This window comes from Microdochium trichocladiopsis (genome assembly GCF_020744255.1).
Source record: "Microdochium trichocladiopsis strain MPI-CAGE-CH-0230 chromosome Unknown B0I36scaffold_9, whole genome shotgun sequence".
In the NCBI taxonomy this organism is placed as follows: Eukaryota; Fungi; Ascomycota; class Sordariomycetes; order Xylariales; family Microdochiaceae; genus Microdochium; species Microdochium trichocladiopsis.
This window is the reverse complement of record NW_025763552.1, coordinates 1707579-1726748: the sequence shown is the minus strand read 5'-3', so window position 1 is coordinate 1726748 and position 19170 is coordinate 1707579. Positions and strand designations below refer to the sequence as shown.

General features: G+C 53.9%; 4 protein-coding genes across 4 annotated transcripts; 2 read left to right on the top strand and 2 right to left on the bottom strand.

The window, feature by feature from the left end:
* Positions 1 to 5713: 5713 nt before the first annotated feature.
* B0I36DRAFT_332214 (trypsin-like serine protease) lies at positions 5714 to 7107 on the bottom strand. Its single transcript, XM_046155080.1, has 3 exons — positions 6807 to 7107; positions 6518 to 6717; positions 5714 to 6409 (listed from the first exon to the last, which is right to left on the bottom strand). The coding sequence occupies exons 1-3, from the start codon at positions 7044 to 7046 to the stop codon at positions 6088 to 6090; spliced, it is 762 nt and encodes a 253-aa protein (XP_046008460.1). The 5' UTR covers positions 7047 to 7107; the 3' UTR covers positions 5714 to 6087.
* Positions 7108 to 8796: 1689 nt separating this feature from the next.
* B0I36DRAFT_221493 (heterokaryon incompatibility protein-domain-containing protein) lies at positions 8797 to 9705 on the top strand (the record flags this gene model as incomplete). Its single annotated transcript, XM_046149026.1, has 2 exons — positions 8797 to 9135; positions 9211 to 9705. Coding segments are annotated over 2 exons (834 nt in total), but the record flags the coding sequence as incomplete, so codon positions are not given.
* A 1907-nt stretch (positions 9706 to 11612) lies between these two features.
* On the bottom strand, positions 11613 to 12926 carry B0I36DRAFT_366811 (uncharacterized protein; the record flags this gene model as incomplete). The annotated part of the gene is made up of 3 exons (XM_046159360.1): positions 11613 to 12584; positions 12661 to 12775; positions 12844 to 12926. The coding sequence occupies 3 exons, from the start codon at positions 12924 to 12926 to the stop codon at positions 11613 to 11615; spliced, it is 1170 nt and encodes a 389-aa protein (XP_046008458.1).
* Positions 12927 to 14101: 1175 nt separating this feature from the next.
* Positions 14102 to 19069, top strand: B0I36DRAFT_387329 (uncharacterized protein; the record flags this gene model as incomplete). The annotated part of the gene is made up of 10 exons (XM_046161164.1): positions 14102 to 15300; positions 15364 to 15520; positions 15610 to 15763; positions 15827 to 15905; positions 16104 to 16524; positions 16587 to 16785; positions 16846 to 16950; positions 17014 to 17277; positions 17364 to 17885; positions 17950 to 19069. 10 exons carry the CDS (start codon positions 14102 to 14104, stop codon positions 18969 to 18971), a joined length of 4122 nt encoding a protein of 1373 aa, XP_046008457.1. The 3' UTR covers positions 18972 to 19069.
* Between the last annotated feature and the right edge of the window lie 101 nt (positions 19070 to 19170).

Sequence of the window (19170 nt, the reverse complement as noted above, 5' to 3'; positions counted from 1 at the left end):
ACAGAGATCGGCCTGACTAGGATGTCATTCAGGGTGCCGATATGCCAGGAGTGCCTGTCATACTCTGGACCAACAGCCACCACTTGAGGGCCTGGTTCCGGCCGCGTAATGCGTCTTGATCTTGCAAGGACAAGGCAGCCTCCAGTCCTCAACCCAGTCTTCCAAAGTTCCTTCACACTGTGAGTCGCGACAGGATGCTCAGGGGCGCGTTGGTTGATACACACCCGCACCGAAGCATGCCATCAGAGTGCAGAGTTGCTGGCTTCTTGACTCAAGCAACTACGAGCACAAACTTTCCCACTCTATTTCAGGGAGTTATGACGGCAAGAAACACCTCTTAAGCGCCACAACCACGATGGCATTGGTTTTGCGTGCTGCCGCCCACTTTGAGAGGGCGCGCTGGGTCTCGGACCCCTTCGAAGGTGACCTAGGTCATACGCGCCTGTCTCGCTGACGCCCTGGGTTCTTGGTCACATCCTTATTAGCCGATGCCCCTCTGGGAGCAGCACGCCTGGTTTGTCCAGCGCTATTAGCAGTCCAGGCGCGGAAGAAGATGGACATATTGACGAGAAGGATGGAGAGAACAATGGATGTCCACACGAGCGTTTCGGTTGCGTCTAGCCTTGGGTCTTGTCTTTGGGCAGGGCACGCCAGCCTGTTGAAGGTCAGGATCCAGCGCCTTGTTGACCTGGCGTGAACGAGTCCGGGTAGTCGGTCAACATGAGCCAAAATCCCGGATGCCAAGCTGGGCCTGTTTCTAAAGGGGGGCTTCACAACAGCAGATCTCCTGAAGGCTCAAGGCACGCCATAGTTCGCGGATTGCAGGGCCTTTCAAATGGATGAGTCTTGCAGCACACGTACATGTCCCATTTCACACGTCGCGTGGGCATTCACGGTCAGTAGGATGACGTCAAGAACGGTGCCTGTGAGTTCAGGCGTTACGGTCTGAGCATATGCGTTCCAATGATCGGTGCAGTGCTCGTCATGTGTGCTGCCTCCCATCCTTCACAGTCCGCCACGAACCCTGGTTAGGAGCAACATTTGCGATCCCGTGCAAGGTCAACTGCTCGACGAGGGGACCCAGTCGCGTGTCGGCAGCTCCGGACCAGCTTCCGGCACAGCATGTCCGTCCACAGACACGATTGCTCGGTACACATCCATGCTGAAGACAGGCTCCCGAAGCAGCCATATGCATCACCCGACACTCCCTGCGTCATTCCACTGAGCGTTGTATTTTGTGGACAACCCAACCGTGTTCAAGACCTTCTCTAGGAGACCCGCGATCAGAGAGGAGCAAATCGCTGCCTCGGTTCGTCTAACCGTCTATGATATACATGAATCACGATGCCTGACGTCGCCGCTGAGGGTTTATGGCACTCGGGGCGGGCAAGGGAGCTGGCTGTGCCCAGCAACGTGTCAGGCATCACCAGGCTCACCACTTATGACGAGTGTCGTGAGTCACACATGAGAGCAGCTGGTCAATCCATTCGTAGCCTCCCCTGTATGCAGAGATTCTGCTTCGGCGTGACTGAGACTTGTGGACACACACCATCGGTAGCTGACAATCTCAAGGTTCCCTCTGGACTGCTCATACCACGGTTTGGTTTCTCCCCAGTTTAGGGGCACCCCATCCCTTGGCTTATTCCGCAAGGAATGGCGCGGGCTTGGATGAATGGTCGCTTTATTCCTACATGGCGTTCTTCCAGCTGAGTTCATGCCGCAGTATCTGATGCAAGGAGTCTTACCGGATAACTCCTGCCAGGGATCGAGGCCGGCCAACACTGCGCAAATGGACAAAGCAGTGGTGCTGCAGGTGCCTGTCCATCCACCAAAAGCCCGACAGAGTGCCTTGCGTAGATGGCACCAACAATGGACAATTTCTTGCATGAGAACCAGCGGCCGGGGAGTCTGGGTGCATTCTGGCAGTACCGCTTCGGTAGTCAAGTCCCAGAATCCCATCATCCCTTGTCCGACACCTATGAGGCCGTACTGGTTTGCAATGTCAGGCAGATCTCAATGCCGGCTGCAGGCCTGCAAAGCAACTTTTGCACACTGTGTTGGCGCTATTAATCTCTCGTCCGGCCCGCGGAACAAGCATGCCATTCCGTGATTGACTGGTTCCGGCACGGGTAGATCAGCCGGGCGCGTGCGATGACAAGGCCACCGCCTGCTTCAGGGGCCCCCATGCGCATGAGGCACAGCACTTGCTAGACAGTCAGCGATCTTCAATATCAAGTCTTCCCTGCAGCTATCAAAAGAGCTGGCCTGGGATTTGGCCATCATTCCAGCCATGACAGGGGTAGACGAGCAAAAAGTTCCCGAATAATCAGAGACGGAAACAGCACTTTGAGCACGCCGCCCTCATTTTGGAGCGTCTCAATGCCTGTCCGGTGAAAGGAGTGGGGTGCAGCCAGTAATGCCCATCCAATCGCCAGCTGGGTCTGGCCTGCACACTCGACGCGTTGTTTGGCAGGGTCTCGCGCCATCACCCAACTCATGCACCGGCTGCCCATGCACGGCCAGAGGTAGTGAGACCACGCAACCAGCCACGGCAGAGCGGCGGAAGCATCCGGCCCAACCGAAGAGCTCTATGCTGGGAAAGGGGGCCGGTAGGGTCCTTGGCAAATGCAGACTCCGTATGGCCTGAGGCGTTGATACCCTTGCGCGGTCACACAGACACGAACAACAAATAGGCAAATGCACACTCGACAGGACGCGTACATCGCAAACTGAGCACCAGCCGGCCCGAAATGAGCGCTCTTAAGAGAGATCGGTAACACGCAAATGCCAGCCACTCCATAGTGGAAAGAGATGGTGGTGGAACTGAACATCCATACGTCCGTCATCTCACAACAAACATGTAGGCTTGGCACAGTGACTACCAATCCTGAAGTACTTTCGATTGGACTTGAAGCGGGCGATCTCGATGGTTTGCTCTTTTGGGAGATACCATCATGTTAATTCCAACTGGGAGAAGATGTGACGCAGCCTTGCCATGCAATAACAAGAAGGGGGTGTGGAGACCTTCCTACCTGAGCCTGAGTGCACCTAGGGTGGTGAGCCCTGCCCACCGTCTCGCATCAGGCCACTGCCCCAGATGCAGAGCGAGCCTGCTGGACGGACGCAGATGACACGTTCCTCGCCAAGCCCTGACTCAAAGGGCATGGCAGCATGAGGAGGTACTTTGAGGGATACAAGAAGCATGAAGTCAACAAGTGCAGCTCTTAATACTGGAGAGACCTGGTAGGGCCTGTGGAAGGCAAGGAAGACCCCTGGCAGAGCCTCACACCCGCCCCCGCATTCTGTCCCGCATTTGATACGGCCTGGACCCGCCCATTAAGCATGTCAGTCAGACATGAGTCCTGGCAGTGGAACATCAACATGGATCACCCCCATCTGGACACTGCTCGAGATAGAAGAGATCTTCTGAAAGCATCGAGCTCCACATCACTAAGTGATATGGAAAGGCAGGGATAACCTTCGGACGCACGACGATATCTTGCGGCCTGCAGTGAAATCAAGTGTTGTTTCAAGATTGCTCAGTATGCGTCATCATCTTCCCATGCACGCGCGCCAGTCAGTTGTGGTATCATTGATGATGACAGCTCCCAGTTCTGTGTTCAAACTTCAGTAACTATATATGTTGAAAGGTAACTCAACCAGCCTTCCAACGTCCTTCCGCAACCCACTGGTATGCTCTATCTAGAGCCCAGCTGGAACACTGATTCGCATGAACACAATGTCTCAGAATATAATGGCTGAACGTCAACATACACATATGACTTGCATATCAAATCCCCCAAAACTTGATCGAGTATAACTGGACAATGGGATCTAGTTTGAATGTGCTCTTTGTCCCTTGCTCGTTCTCGAGCTAAGCGGCTGGGCACTGTATGTTAGCAAGATTATAAGGGCGCCAGTTAGGGATCAATGTTCATTGAGCAAGCCCTTGAAAGAAGCGAATAGCTTGATTGCTTCCCGGACAGGCCGAGAATCTTGTTTCTCGCAGCGACTGTAGTTGGAAGCTTGCCCCCACGCTATGAATAACGACCCCAACAAGCTTGCAATACAAAAATAATTATCACTTCTTACAAGAGCTGAGAAGACCAAACACTTATGAAGTCTAGTAATCGGATACGAACTTGTCATATACAATAATAAACTGGTTCCTATATATCTCGCCAAAATGTAAAGTCTATCTTTCCCGGGTAACAATAATGACTAAGAGTATCTTCTCTGAATTTTCTACCTAAAACGCTAACAGAGGTCCAATCAAGAAACCCAATATACGATAATATACTTAATCCGTCACTATGACGACTACCAACGCTCGTTACTTACGCCGAAGCCCCGTAGTGTCGTCATACTGTTCTAAACCCTGGGATATGGACCACACGTGGGAGATTGGGAGTCCGGGTGACTGCTTATCACTGTTGTTGTCGAAGTCTCGATGCTCAATCCGTGGATCCTTCGCTGCAAAATAGTGCCTCTGAGTGGATGAGTGTCTTTCATGCTCAACAAACTCAACCGCCTGTGATACCGCTATGTTCCGCATGCTAAGTGTCTGCCAACATGGGTTTGTTTACCATTGCTGCGAGGAATGGGCGATGCGCTAGGATTTCTATCCATTTCACCAAGGATTGACGTCTGGGTCGGAACTCCTCAATGATACACTCATTCAGGCGCACGGTGTCTTCATGCAGTGCAAGCAGGTAAACCGATCATGAAGTGCATCAAGCGACACATTACCTTGGACAGACCCTCTTTTTTTACTTAGCTAGATGACAACGCGACCGATAGCGTGTATGTATGCAGTCTTAGCATTATAGAGGGGTTGCTGTCAATGAGAGATAGCAGCTGCGGGCTGATACCACGAAGACCGGAAGCAATATCATATTCGGGACGATTTGCTGCTACCAGCAGATAATACTACACGCACTTTGGGTCAACAATGTTACTGCGTACTTCAATTCCGGTTGTGTTTGACTTCTATTGCATGATTTAAAGACCAGAACAGATCAATTGAACTAGAAACCCACGTAGGCTGAGATGTTTGAAATTGTAACATATTCAACCTGTGTCTTGTAACTACAACCACAACTAGAGCTGAATGAATACTTCTAATGTGCCCATGTTTGCGGTGCTGGCTTTTCATATAAGTTCAGGATATCGAAACCGTATAGTCAGAGATATCATATTATGGAACCAGTTCACCTGGTGTGTGCTATGCAAAACAGCGAAAAGTGACGTGCAAGAGGGCGTATTGAGGTGAAGATCTTCCTCCGAGTGAAAGTTACATTGTGAGGAGGACCAGCGAATCAAAACTTGATTGTGTGTGCAACGAAGCAGCAGCAGCGAGCCCAGTGGTCATGCAGGGACTGAAAACTCTGCAATGCGCTAGACCCTGCTCTAAGTCGTTCCCTACCCCACGCAAACTTTCAAGCTTCACTGATATATTCAGGAAGTATACGTGAGAAATATATACTGTAATTGAGGAAGAATCATGATCGCCTGAAACATTCTCTCCTAAAACGTTACTATAGGCTTGGACGATATGAATCGGTGGATGCACCCCACCCACGTGTACGTCACACAGATCAGAGATTATGCGGGCTTATAAACGGGCTCATCCCAGGGTTCTGAGACACGTATAGACATATGACAAGGGCTCAGGCAACTCAAAGGTTTGAAGGAGTAGTAGCGCGAGATCTTTCCAGTTTGGACCGAGTGACTTATGTATGCTTGAAGCCTATCCCAGTTGTGGTCAAGGACTTCTGACTTTTACTAGCCGCAATTGCCGGAGGCAGTTCACTTAAGCCACGCTTGGAATGATCTCTCATTAAGGATCAATCGCTTCACAAGCCTGATCAGGTCGTGTTCTTGTCAAGCGATTCGCAATCCATACCAAGAAGCTTCCAAGCACTCTAGGGCCTGCTTGACATGCACAGACATCTTGTCTGGAGTGAGGAGCTCAAGAATGCTACTAGAGTGCCGTGCGGGCATGGTTGTCGTTTGGTGCTGGAAGACATACATGACCACACTCTATTCTTGTTCAGTGCCCGGGCACCATCCCATTAATTACTAAGTCTATGCAGTATTCTCCTTAATCCAGTCGATGAACTGCCCGACACGAGTGTACACGCCGGGCCGGCCGGCCTGAGCGCACCCGTCGGCCCAAGACACAACGCCGAGCAACGTCTTGGACTGCGCGTCGACGACAGGGCCGCCCGAATCGCCCTGGCATGACCCCTTGCCGCCCTCGGGGAAGCCTGCGCAGAACATCTGGTCCGTGACTTCCGCGCCGTTCCAGTTGCCGTAGGTGGCCTGGCAGGACTCGCGATCGCTGACAGGTATGGTGACCTGCAACATGTTTGTCGGCGACGTGGTGTTGCCGGAGGCCGTGGCGCCCCTGCGCGTACAAAGAATTCGTTAGTATCGGCAGCTGACAGACATCTCGCGTCTGTACCACGACGGCGGGAGTGCACAAGCCAGACAAGCGGGCGTGACTTCGACTTACCATCCGGCAATGGTAACCATTGTGCCGACCTCAGGGTCGGAACCCGCGGCAGGCAGTGTTGCGTAGGCAATGTCCGCGCTCGTCTCGATGGGTGCATCCAGGTACCACAATGCGATGTCATTGTTCTTCGAGGCCATGCCGTAATTACGGTTGACAAGGATACTTGAGACGCCGACTTCAACGCCGCCGGAGGTCCAGTCCTGTGCACCACGGCGGTTAGCATGACTCCGCTTGCAGAGCTATCGTGATGGGAGATTTTCAATCTGCGCTGCGTGGGCATAGCACGTACGAGAGTACCAGCCCGGACGCGGGCGTTGGCGGTGCTCTGGTAAACGGAGCAATGGGCGGCGGTCAGGACAGTGGTGGCATTGAGCAGAGAACCTCCGCAGAAGTGCTTGCCGTTGTTGGACAAGCTGACGAGGAAGGGGAAGGCTCCCTCCTTAGCGGTCGTGCCGCCGACAATTGGCGACGCGGCAGAAAGGGCCGGCAGGACAGCCAGGACAGCCGTAAGCTTGTAGTTGGGTATCATGGTGAGGAGGCGTGCGATGATGACCTTGCCCGGTATTGGTGATGAGCTATCGACTTTCTTCGACGGGATGTTGGAAATCCCATCACATACATTAAATGGAAACCCGAAAGTTCTTGCACGGCCCCCGCATTAATCGTCTGTCACCCGTCAAATCTCATTACCGAGCAGGGCACCCTTGGCAGGACGTCATTTCGATGGCTCGGGTGCTCCACACGATCAATGCCGGCTGCCTTCACGAGGTAGACCCCTGCTCATCACTGACACGCTAGCCGTGGACGCGCGCTGGGAGCTAGGGTTTCGAGAGAGCCCAAGGAAGCTTCATTTCACTAGACTTATGGGGCCGCCTCGTATTCACTGATTATGTCATAGCTCGCCGGGGGTTTACCTGCCAAGCTGTTTCCACGTTTTCTGGTCCCCGTGTGGTTTTCGGCCATTTTTCAGGGAAACGATCCACGACCCATGACTCGCGCCGGCGGCGATCGGCATTTCCTCCGCCTCTCCCGTCCGCACAACACTATTCCTATGCCATCAGCTCCTTTTACAGGCATGGCGCAGAGAGCCACATGTGGCTGCTGCCTCGGGGACTTCCTGCTCTACGCCCACACAAGACACGCGTGACACGTCGACAAAAAGAACTGGTCAACGTGATCAAAAAGCTCCTAATGGCGACCAACATTTCCATCAGCCGGAATGTGGCTCTGTGCCGCACAATCATGCGTGCCGACATGTTTGGTTTAGCTATTAGAGGTCGTAAAAGTTGACACCGCGCATTTCATACATAAGTCGCGATAATGCGGGATCAGTAGTTGATCGAGTGAGAATTAGTGGATTCGGGGTGTGGTACGTTCTTGCCTAGCTCTCTATGTCCTGCTTACGAACAATAGTCTTGCCATCAGACCCAGAGGTGATGGTTGTCCATGTGTCCTGGCCGTACAAGTATGAGTGCATCAGGCCAAGAGACTCATAACTGAACTTGAGGGCCGCACCTCTGGTGCCTCAAGAAAACGTCCCCCCCAGCTTTTTTTGTAAATGATCGGAGATCACGCCCCGTCGTTGTTTGTCCCGGGGCGACGTTGCCACCGTCGACAATGTTTATGTCGCTCTTGGTGGGCAGGTCACCGGCATGTCTTATGCGTCCTTGTTGGCATGCCCTCTTTCGATCTGAGAGATTGCGAAGCGTTTGACGTCGCAACTGATGAGGGTGGCATGTTCAACATGAATCGAATTTCGCCGTTCTGCACTCATGTATAGTCCCAACAGGGATGCTGATGTTGCTCGGCCAGCATCTGGCCTTCCGGCTAGGCTCTGATCTTTCAGCGAGTTTCTAACGCCGCTCACAGGGGTCGCTGATGCCATCAGTCAGCATACCGGGTTTGGCGCTCAGACGCTGCATCGACATAATGCCCCGCTTTGTTGCCGTGATATCGTCCAGGCACGCCTACAGCAACACGCCTCACACAGGAAAGCCCGACAGGCCAATTTGTGAACATGCACATTGATCCCTAAGATAACGCAGAGGTCTTTTATGCAAGTTTCAGGAACAATGAGGGGTAGACACGGCTTAGCTAGCAGAGTCCAGTTAGCCAATGCAGGATGCCTTGTGGCCAGCCAACACGACACCCCCGCACAAACTGCATGTCTCGCATGCAGTTAGCACAGCCTCAAGTCGTTGTTCTTCCAGATATAGCGGTGTTCACACTTCGCAAGGCTCTAAAGAGGACAGAACAGCTTAACCGTCTACTCTACCAATATGCGCCTCGTCGACACTTCCACAGAGCGGCTCGTCCAGCTTATTAGTCCGCCCCCTCGCTACGCGATCCTCTCGCTTACCTGGGAGGATGACGTGGTCCTCTTCCAGGATATCGAGAACGATCGGGCACATGTGAAGCACGGGTACGCCATGTTCCAAGGAGCAGTGAAACTCGCACGGGGCGGTGGCTACCAGTACATCTGGATCGACAACTGCTGTATCGACAAGTCGTCTAGCGCGGAGCTCTCAGAAGCAATAAATTCTATGTTCACGTGGTACCGCAAGGCGGATATCTGCTACGTATACCTCGGCGACATCTCAGACCAGATGCTATCTCCAGTTCACCTTGACCCAAACACCTTCCGGGACAATACTGGGGCTCACAGTCCTCGCTCGCAGGGCCCCAGGGAGAAGGATACTCGTACCGAGAGGCTTGCCCGCTGTCATTGGTTCTGGAGATGTTGGACGCTGCAAGAGCTGATCGCCCCGGCCTACGTTTTTCTCTATTCGCGCGAATGGACCCGGCTCGGCAAAAAGACGGACCCGACATGGTCTCGCCTGCTTAGCGAGATTACTGGTATCTCTGGTGAAGCACTGACGAGTCAGGCTGGCTTTAACCTAGCTAGCGTAGCACAGAAGATGTCGTGGGCGTCCCGGAGAGCGGCGACTCGGGAGGAGGACGAGTCCTATTCCATGTTCGGTATATTTGGCGTTATCCTGGCTCCCTTATACGGCGAGGGACGTGGGAGCGCGTTCCGTCGGCTGCAGGAGGAGATCATCCACAAAGGTACCGACGACTCGGTACTGGCTTGGCTGCCGAAATTGGACGTGGGTGATTTGCGCTCGGCGACCTTTGGGCCGGTGCTGGCGCCCTCTCCGAGCCAGTTTGCCAATGCGGGCGGCATTGTCCATTTCGTCCCGTCCTGGGCGCTCGAGGTCGAGCCCATGACTCCGACACCCTGGGGGCTCATGATGGAGGTGCCTTACATCGAGAAGGACCCTAAGATGCAGGACTCGCAAGGCGGGATCGTCGCCATCCTCTCAAGCAGAAGAGTCGGGGACTTTAGAGGGCCGCTTGGGATGAAGTTGTTCCCCACAACGACCGTGTACAGTCAGTCCACAAATAAGAGCCGGGTGTACGTGCGAGACGGCAACAACGAGGTGTTTGTCGTTTACTGGCTATCGCCCAAGGACCTAGACAACCTGCCGCGGCGCAAGATCCACCTCGTCCACGACGCATACCAGTACGGCAGAGTCAACCATATCATTCAAGACAACCGGTCCCCGCGGATTTGGCTCCGGTCCAGTGGTGGCTTTGTCCTGACAGCCGTCTATCCGGAGGGCTCGTGGAATGCGGAGCTTCGTACTTAACGACAGAGCTTGAAAATCGAACGAAGAAATCTTTCCCACGAGTACGGGATCGCGATCAGCACGTCGCGCATGGCACAATCAAACCATTGATCGTTTAGTGCCATTATGGGCAGTCCTACTAACCCCTAGATTTTGGCATGAACGTTCGTACCGTCCCTCGATTGGTAACATTAGTAGTCGGAGGTCACAGCTTTAAACGCAGCCGCTACGGAGTCTAAAGAGAGTGCCTCTCCTGCAGTTATTGTTGGCGGCGTTGTAAAAGGCCCGCTGCTGAGGTCCGCTGCCCGCGAGGATTGTTCTTTCTCTCTCGCGTGACAGTCACGCCTTGCATCGCGTAGGTGGGCTCCAAATTGACAAAAGGAAAACTGTACGAAGGCTGATGACGTGTTCACTCTAGTCATTGGCACATTTCAGGCAATTTGAAAAGTTATACATCGGCCGGCAACCAAATCTACAGAAGCGCCGCTCGCACAATGCCGTTTTGAAGAACATCCAGAATTCCGTACGCAGGGCTCTTATAAGCCCGCTAGGGTCGACTGCGTTCTCACCGCACGCCACGGCATAGTAGAGCCAATATTCTAAACTACAGCAGAAATCCTACTGTAGGCACTATTCGCGAGTCATATCACCTTCGTTGGTCCCGCTGAGTCTCGTGCCGGGCAACTAAGGAGTGACAGCAAGTACTTGATAGTGGCTGCAATGATAGATGCAGAGTGGTCAAGATATATTAGCACACCGAAGCGGTTAGTCAGACAGAGACTTTGAATCGCGTTGTCGAGACTCAGAATGCTTAGATTTCGGGGGCAATAAAAATCCAGCTGGACTTGCGTGGGTGAGTTTGTAAAAAGAAAACGATATCGTCTTTGCTTGTTCTTATATCTTGTACTTAGATGAAAACAATTGCCGGCGATCACGTTGGAAACGACTACTTACACGTTCCCGGGAAGTGTGTATACATATGCAGGACCGGACGGATTCTGGAGTCAGATACACAGATACCGTAGAACTTTGATGCGTATTGACCAACCTGTCCGTTCCGATCAAAGCGGCGGCACGAATAGTGGCGTTCTCGATGCATGTAGCGAAGGTAGCAACTGCTTTACAGCATATCTTGCTAGCCGCAACGGCTCATTTGAACCGAGCGTAACTCCAGAAAGATAACAGATACGAGACTAAACCTAGTATTAATGTTATATTGTGCCCCAGGTGAGATGTACTCGGTCAAGTTATCACAGGCTTATTGTCCGCATGAATTTCGTAGTTGAATCGCCTCAAATCTGTTCAAGAACTGAATATTTTAATACTAGAAGTTTCACAATAACAAACATGGTAGCGAGAGAGAGCTAAGCCAGGCTTGGACGCAAGGTCAAACACAACAAACCTTGCGCGTTCTGCGGTTGAATTTAAAAGCAAGGCGTTGCGGTGGATTCAAAAACCACGACAGCTCACGAACAGGATGCAGCAGCAGCAGCGGAGTTTCGCCACTTCTGGAACACGTCCTGGTGATCAATGACGGAGTCCTGGGCAGTGTATTGACCCCAGGCTGTGAAGAATGCCTTTTCAGCCGCCTCCCTGTTTGCAAACCTGCCACTATCGACGGCGGCTTGAATGGTGGCGACACTATCCATGATTCTCCACGAGTAGCCTGTGGGCGAGTTGTAGGTTGTCGTGATGATGTCGCCAGCCCAGTATTGGGAGAAGGTCTGGTGATTTCCCGTTCGGGGCTGAGTGTGTACGGCCTCGTCAAGGCCCATCTTGCGCAGCTCGACAACAATGTCATAGCTCTTGATGCATGTATCTTTCCATCCAGTGAGCCTGTCCTTGGTAGCCTGGTCGAGACCGGTGGCAGAGTTGATGGCGTTGTTAACGCGCTGTTGATAGCCAGGCCAGGCCGCCACCATTGCCTCCCACGACGGCTTGCCGGCGGGCCGGGCAATGCCCTCAAGACGCTGGTAATTCACATTCCCCGTGTAAAGGATTGTATCTCTATTTTGCACGTTCTGCCACGCGATGTTGTTGCCAGGCCTCATCTGAGGCACCCCATTGACGTTGCCCTCGCCCTTGCGCGTGCTGCCGACGGTCCAGCCCGGGTTGCGCCGGACGAATTCTGCGTAGCTCGGGTGCCGGTCGCTGGGGATGTCGAACATGACATTCATTTTCTTGATGTTGGCTTGATCCACCATGTCGGTGATCCACTTGGCCCGGTCGACTGGCGTCATGCCCTCCAACTGTCCCATCTGGCCCCAGTCGCGGCCGGTCCAGATCTGCGTTGGGGGGTTGGGGTTCCACGGGTTGGGAAAGTACTGGTACTTTGCCTGGTTCACGCTTCGGTCGCCGATAGCAACATCGTCCTTGAGTGCCAGATTCCCGTCTGTAACTTCGTCACGGATATAGTTGAGGAATTCGATGAGGTTGCACTGTTGAAAAAGGCACAAGGAAACACGTTAGTGGAGCGCAAGCATTCGCGTCGTTCCGCACATCTGCCAGACTTACACGATTTGCCTGACCCCGGATACCCGTCCTGGTGCCGAAACAGCCAGTGGCGATCTTCCTGTCTCCAGCATTCTCAAAAACCTCTTCACCCATATAAGTCGAGAAGTATGACGCTCTGTTTGCTCACGTTAGACAAGCGGCTCGCATCTGGGCAAGTCTGACGCCGGGCAGTTCATTTCTTACCGCTCTGCAGCGCCACGAGCGCCGAAGCAGGCACCCGAAGGCACGAGCAGCGCTCCTGCCAGAATGGACAGAGCGACTCGCATAGCGGGCAGGACACAGGCCAGGCGAGATCGAGGAAGCAGGGGGCTGAGAGACGAGTGACCAAGAAGGGCGCAAGGAGCTGCTGAACATCACAAGCCTTGATCCGATCGCAGCCACGGTATAAGTATTATTCGCTGATTATGCCTATCGCGAAGACAATAGATCTTTTTGCCAGCAAAACCACTCATGCAGGGGTGTCTTTCTTCGTCCACCACTACTAGAAATGTTACATTGCACCGGGGCAACGCCCATGAACCTGCCAATGTCCCGCCCGTCACAAGCACACAGACCTTATTAAGCATCGGCGAAGGGGCACTTGGACCTGCTGAAACGACATGTCGATCACGATGCGCGACATGGTGGCCATTGTGATGGGACGTTCCGCACGGGAGGCCGTCCAGGCGCAGGCACCTAGCCCTTTGCTTGCTGGCATCGTGGTTTGTGGTGTATCCAGTGCCAAGGCCGAGCTCAATCTCGGGCTTGTCCGAGCGGCAGAAGCTGCTGCTATAAATACGCTGATGTAACGATGGTCGCGGTTAGAGCAGCTCACAGGCTCTAGTCGTGTGGCGTCCAATCCTGCGGGAGCTGCCGAGCTCGAACAGGCAGGTACACCATTTTTGGAGACTGTGTAGCAGATGGGAGAATCCCCACTAGTGCTTCTTTTTCGGCTCTATTGCTCCTTCCAGGTCCCCAGTGGTGGACGTGCAGGGGCACAATCTCTGCTCGCGTGGCATGCTGCTTGTCTTGGCCAAAGTCAAGACTTGGATTGTTGCATCGCGCGCGGGCCTCTTCCAGTATCGTCGGCGCCCTTCAGCTCAGCGGCTCATGTGTTGGACAAATTGGAGGATAAACGTTGCGAAGAAAACAATGGCGGGAGGATGGCGGGCCTCGAGATGCCTGCCCAGGAAGATGCAACCGCTCCTGCGTGTCAAACTGTGTTGCTACCTTGGTGCAAATCCCTCACGACTCGTCCCGACAGTCACACGTGGACTTGGGTTGATAATACAAAAGCCCATCATGCGGACCACTGCCCTCAACTCGCTCAGGAAAGGCCTTCAGACTTGCACTGCAGTGAGGGACCTCATCTCCATGAGCACCTCAAGGAGTTGATTCTTCCTGCGTCTTCCATCATTCCGCCCACTCTTTCAGCCATCTCTCCCTACCAGCTCTGCCTCCAATGTTGCGCTGCTTGAGCGTGGCAGCGGCCCTGTGGGCTGCTCTCCCAGTGGCTCAGGAGGCGGCCATCGACGTCTATACCGAGCCGGCGGATCCGAACACGTACTACTCGGACCGGCACGCCTGCCCGCGCGCATGTGACAGCCGACCGGCAGAAGAGTGGGACGTCTTCTCCTCCTTCCAACGCATCAAGTTCTGCGACCAGCCACAGCTTTTCCAGGTTGGGCTTTACAGCACGATCGCGGATGAGACAACCATTACAAGGATCCGCGCCTGCACCACCGGCGACGCCACTTCACAGGTCAATGCACTGTTCGAGCCCATTTTTACCGATCCGCAGGAGTTGGCCGAGCATCACGACGAGATCCTTAGTGTGCTGTCCTCTCTACCCGACATCGATGGTGGTGATGACGACGCAAGCGCGCCTGTCCTTGGCGAGCGTCAGGCCGACGGGGAGGACTCAGACGGGGCCGCCTCGTGCGCCACTGGAACACCTGCCAAAGCCACCTTCTCCGTCGCCCGCGGTGGGGCCGGTTCGGCTTCTGGGGCGCTCGCCATCCTTGACGGCTTCAAGACCTACTTCAAGCAGTCTACCAACTGCCGGCGGGTGGCTTTGTTCGGCTATGCCAATGGCACAGTCGCGGGTGCCTACGTCGGTGACGCCTTTGGGAAGTCTTCCACTGTCAGCAGCCTGGTCGACAAGCTTGGCGCTGACGCGAGCGAGCATACCTCTGTCCAGCTATGCGGACAGGGCCGCAACGCGGATCACGTTCTGGGTGTCGTCATTGATGGCACTGGAGATCTCTCGGCTGTTCAGAAGACTGTCCGCGGGTGGAGCGAGGCCAAGTGCGTCAACAATGCTGGCGGCTCCAAAACTTCCGACGTTGACGTTGAAATCTCAGAGCTGCCTCTGCCCAATATTGTGCTGCCGGACGCAGCCAGTAACTCCACAACCAACGGTACCGTGCTGGGTGGGAGCTTTGCCGCTGGGCACCTCGCTGCTCGCGCTGACTGCCGCATCATTCGCGTTGTATTCGGCGATGACTGCGGCTCTTTGGCATCACGCTGCGGCATCTCTGGGAGCGATATCACAAAGTACAACACCGCCAGTAACCTGTGCTCGACACTTAAACCAGGACAACCGATATGCTGCTCATCGGGCTCGATGCCGGATATCACCCCGAAGCCCAATTCCGACGGGTAAGTTTGCTTGTGCATCCAGCATTATAGATATAGATCCGAGCTGATGGTGTTTCCCTGCAGAACCTGTGCTTCATACCTTGTCGTCGAAAACGACAACTGTTCCAACCTCGCTGCTGCGAATGGACTGACGAACGAGCAGATTGAGAGCTTCAATAAAGGCCAGAACGGCACTTGGGGCTGGGTTGGCTGCGAGAACCTCAACTATGGGATGAACATCGTATGTAACACCGCCACACGATCGGGCATCGCGGTACTTCTATTGCATAGAAAGTCGCACAGGCACTAACTCTGCATCCTCGCCTACAGTGTCTATCAAAGGGAAAGCCACCTATGCCCGCGCCAGTCAGCAACGCCATTTGTGGGCCTACAAAGCCTGGCTCTGAGCCACCATCAGGGAACGAGGTACTTGCCGACCTGAATCCTTGCCCTCTGAATGTGTGCTGCAACATCTGGGGTCAATGTGAGTAATGTTGTATCCGCGGGCTTGCCTTCCGGTCGATGCTTACATGTCAATCGCGCACAGGTGGTGTCAACAGCGACTTTTGTACAGAGAAGCGTGCGGAGTCTGGCAATCCTGGCACTTCGCCACCAAAGACAAACGGGTACGTTCTATACTGAAGCTTTGGTTGCATATATCCTCACACGATCTCTTTGGGACTTCACGCGGCGGGAAAGTAACATCCATTATCTCTGCTGCTACGCCTTTCTCTTCAGCGCTTGAACGAGCATCATCAGCGACGGCCACCGTAGATGCTCCACATTCGTCCAATGACTGCTAACTGTGGATCTGACGAGCATAGCTGTGTGAGCAACTGCGGCATGGCCATCAAGACGGACGGTAAAAAGCCAGGCTCCTTTGGCCGCATCGGCTACTACGAGAGCTGGAACTTCAATCGGCCTTGTATGACAATGAGTGCTGCCAACGCTAATACAGATGGCACCTATACTCATATCCATTGGTCCTTCGCATCAATTTCAATGACGGATTGGACCGTCAAGATTGATGATGAGCATAAACAGTGGTCGGGATTCAAGGGGTTGAAGAATATCAAGAAGATCATCTCCTTTGGTGGCTGGGCGTTCTCGAACGAGCAACCAACGTACGACATTCTGAGACAAGCGATGAGCCCGACGAACCGAGAGACGTTTGCCAACAACGTCGTCAAGTTCCTCAAGGACGAGAGTCTTGACGGAGTTGACTTTGACTGGGAGTACCCGGGGGTGAGTAATTCGACAAGATGTCGAGCTGGTTATTCTCTTGACTGACAGCGATTATAAAATAGGCCCCTGACACCGACTTTCCCGGCGTTCCTTCTGACGGGCCAAATTATCTTAAGTTCTTGAGCCTGATCAAGGGCAAGCTTGGTAGCAAGACCCTTTCCATTGCGGCGCCAGCGTCATACTGGTACCTGAAACAATTTCCGATCAAGGAGATGGCGAAGTATCTCGACTACATCGTCTACATGACTTATGACTTGCACGGTATGTAGGCACCCAAAGCAAAAATAGCCAAGCAAGCGACTGATACAGGATGTTTGACAGGCCAATGGGACGCTGGCAACAAGTGGTCTGCGGACGGTTGTCCTGACGGCAACTGCCTCCGAAGCCATGTGAACCTCACTGAAACGGAGCAGGCTCTTTCCATGAGTATGTGCTGCACTCAGAACTTGTGCGCCCATCAACCAACTAACCCTCCGCCACAACTACTAGTCACAAAGGCGGGCGTGTCTCCCTCCAAGATATTCGTCGGCGAATCGAGTTACGGAAGGTCATTCCGGATGGCCACGGCTGGGTGCGATGGGCCGATGTGCAAATATACCGGCGACCGACTCAACTCTGAGGCAATGCCTGGGATGTGCACCAACACGTCGGGCTATATCTCGAACGCGGAGATCGAACACATCAAGAAGGGATATTCAGGGGTCAAGAGTTGGCATGATTTAAAGAGTAACTCGGACTTCATCGTTTATGACAGTACGTCCCCTCCTAACCCCTGACCCCACAATCCGTTTCCTTTTTATGGAAGCGGTCCAACCCACCTCGTCCTAACAATCTTGAAGAACTGGAGTGGGTCGCGTACATGACCGACATGACCAAGAATACACGACGAGAAAAGTGGAAAGGCTATGATTTCGCAGGCACCATTGACTGGGCGGTCGACCTGCAAAAGTTTACGAACGACCGGGACGAAGACATCCTTGACGACCTCGAGGGCATCACACGTCTCGAGAAATGTGAGAACGTTGGCAAGTGGAACACGCTCGACGACGTGGAGAAGAATGCGGGCAGCGTCCCTGCACACTGCCGCTCTGCGCACATCCTCGTAGCTCTGCAGAAGATGCTGTCAGACGCCATTACGGGCTACGATGGCCTCATTAACGGAGGCTACGACGGCAGCTTCAAAACGTACGCTGACGTGGTTGTCGACGGTGCCAAGGACGCCGTCGAGGACTTCATGTACGAAAACGGCAAAGAGTACTTTACCTGCAAGGTTACCGAGACGAAGGACAGCTGCAAGCACTGCTACGCCGCCGATCGAAGCCCCGACGCGGACAAGAACTGCCGGTACTGCGAGAATTACGGTAAGTGTTCCACCAAGCTAAACTCCAAGCATCCGAGGCCCTGGCTGACTTTCTCGACTCAAAGATTGCGGCTGGGATAGCATTTGTGACAACCCCGAGGTGCTCAGCTGCTCGGATCACACCTATCGGTACGAAGAGATGGACATGACCTGCCTGCCCGACTACTCTGAGCGAAGCGGCACCAAGCCGTCGACGCGGTATTGGCCACAGACAACGAGATGGGCCATGAAGTCTGGCAAAGAGAACGACTTTTATGCCGACCTGTACTCGGCCGTCGGTATCGACAAGGATAATATTAGGTGGACAGACGTGAACCACTACGCCTGCGAGCCGACGGAATCGAAGGAGGATTGTAGAAAACGGAACTGGGATATCAACTTCCCTGTTCCGAGCGGCTACGATCGCGAGGACGTCCTGAACCCCAAGGATGTCGTGGTCGATGCCCGGAAGAACTTGACCGATATCGGGCCGTCGATGACGAGGGTCCTCGATAGCGTCAAGGCCAATACCTTCCACGACGACCTCGATAATATCGTTGACGCTCTGATTATCCCGATTGCGATGGTCGAAGACGCAGTCGCTAATATGAAGAAGGTGAAGGAGCTCGCGGACAAAATCGACAAGCAGAAGCGCGAGATGATCATCATGGCCTTCTTGAGCGCTATTTTCTTCTTCATCCCGGTAATGGGTGCTGTGGTCGGCGCCGTCGCCTCGATGGCTAATGTCGCGCGTATTATGGCGTTACTGGGTACGCTTGGTGGCGCCGGTCTCGACATCTACGACATCGTCAAGTCCGATGGTAACGACCTCCTCGCGATTTTCAGCTTGGTCCTCGCACCTCTCGACATCCTGAGCGTCGCCAAGATGACCAAGGCCGCAGCCATCCGCCGCAATATGAAGGCCGATGACGTCGCTAAGCTCGGTGGCGCGCCAAAGGCTCGTGTAGAGCACGTCGACCGCATCCGCGGTGTGGGCCTCTGCAAGATGAAGTCTGCGCGTGATCTCCACTTTGGAGAGTTGCCCATGAGTGGGCTCGACGGCCGGGATCTGAACCTCGTCCTGTCCCCCATCGCGTTCAAGGGTTAAAGCAAATGGTCTTCGGGGCTGTCAGGTGTCCCGGATGAGACACTGGCTCGCTGGTGGCGACTCAAGAGGCAGGGCATAGCAAGCAGACAAGTGGCTGGCGTATAGGAGAGCACATATTGCAGCGTTGGTCCTCAGCGGCTTAGTGGCGCAGATGTAGTGGTCATTTCGTTTCTGTATCATATTTTTAGAGAAAAGCGTT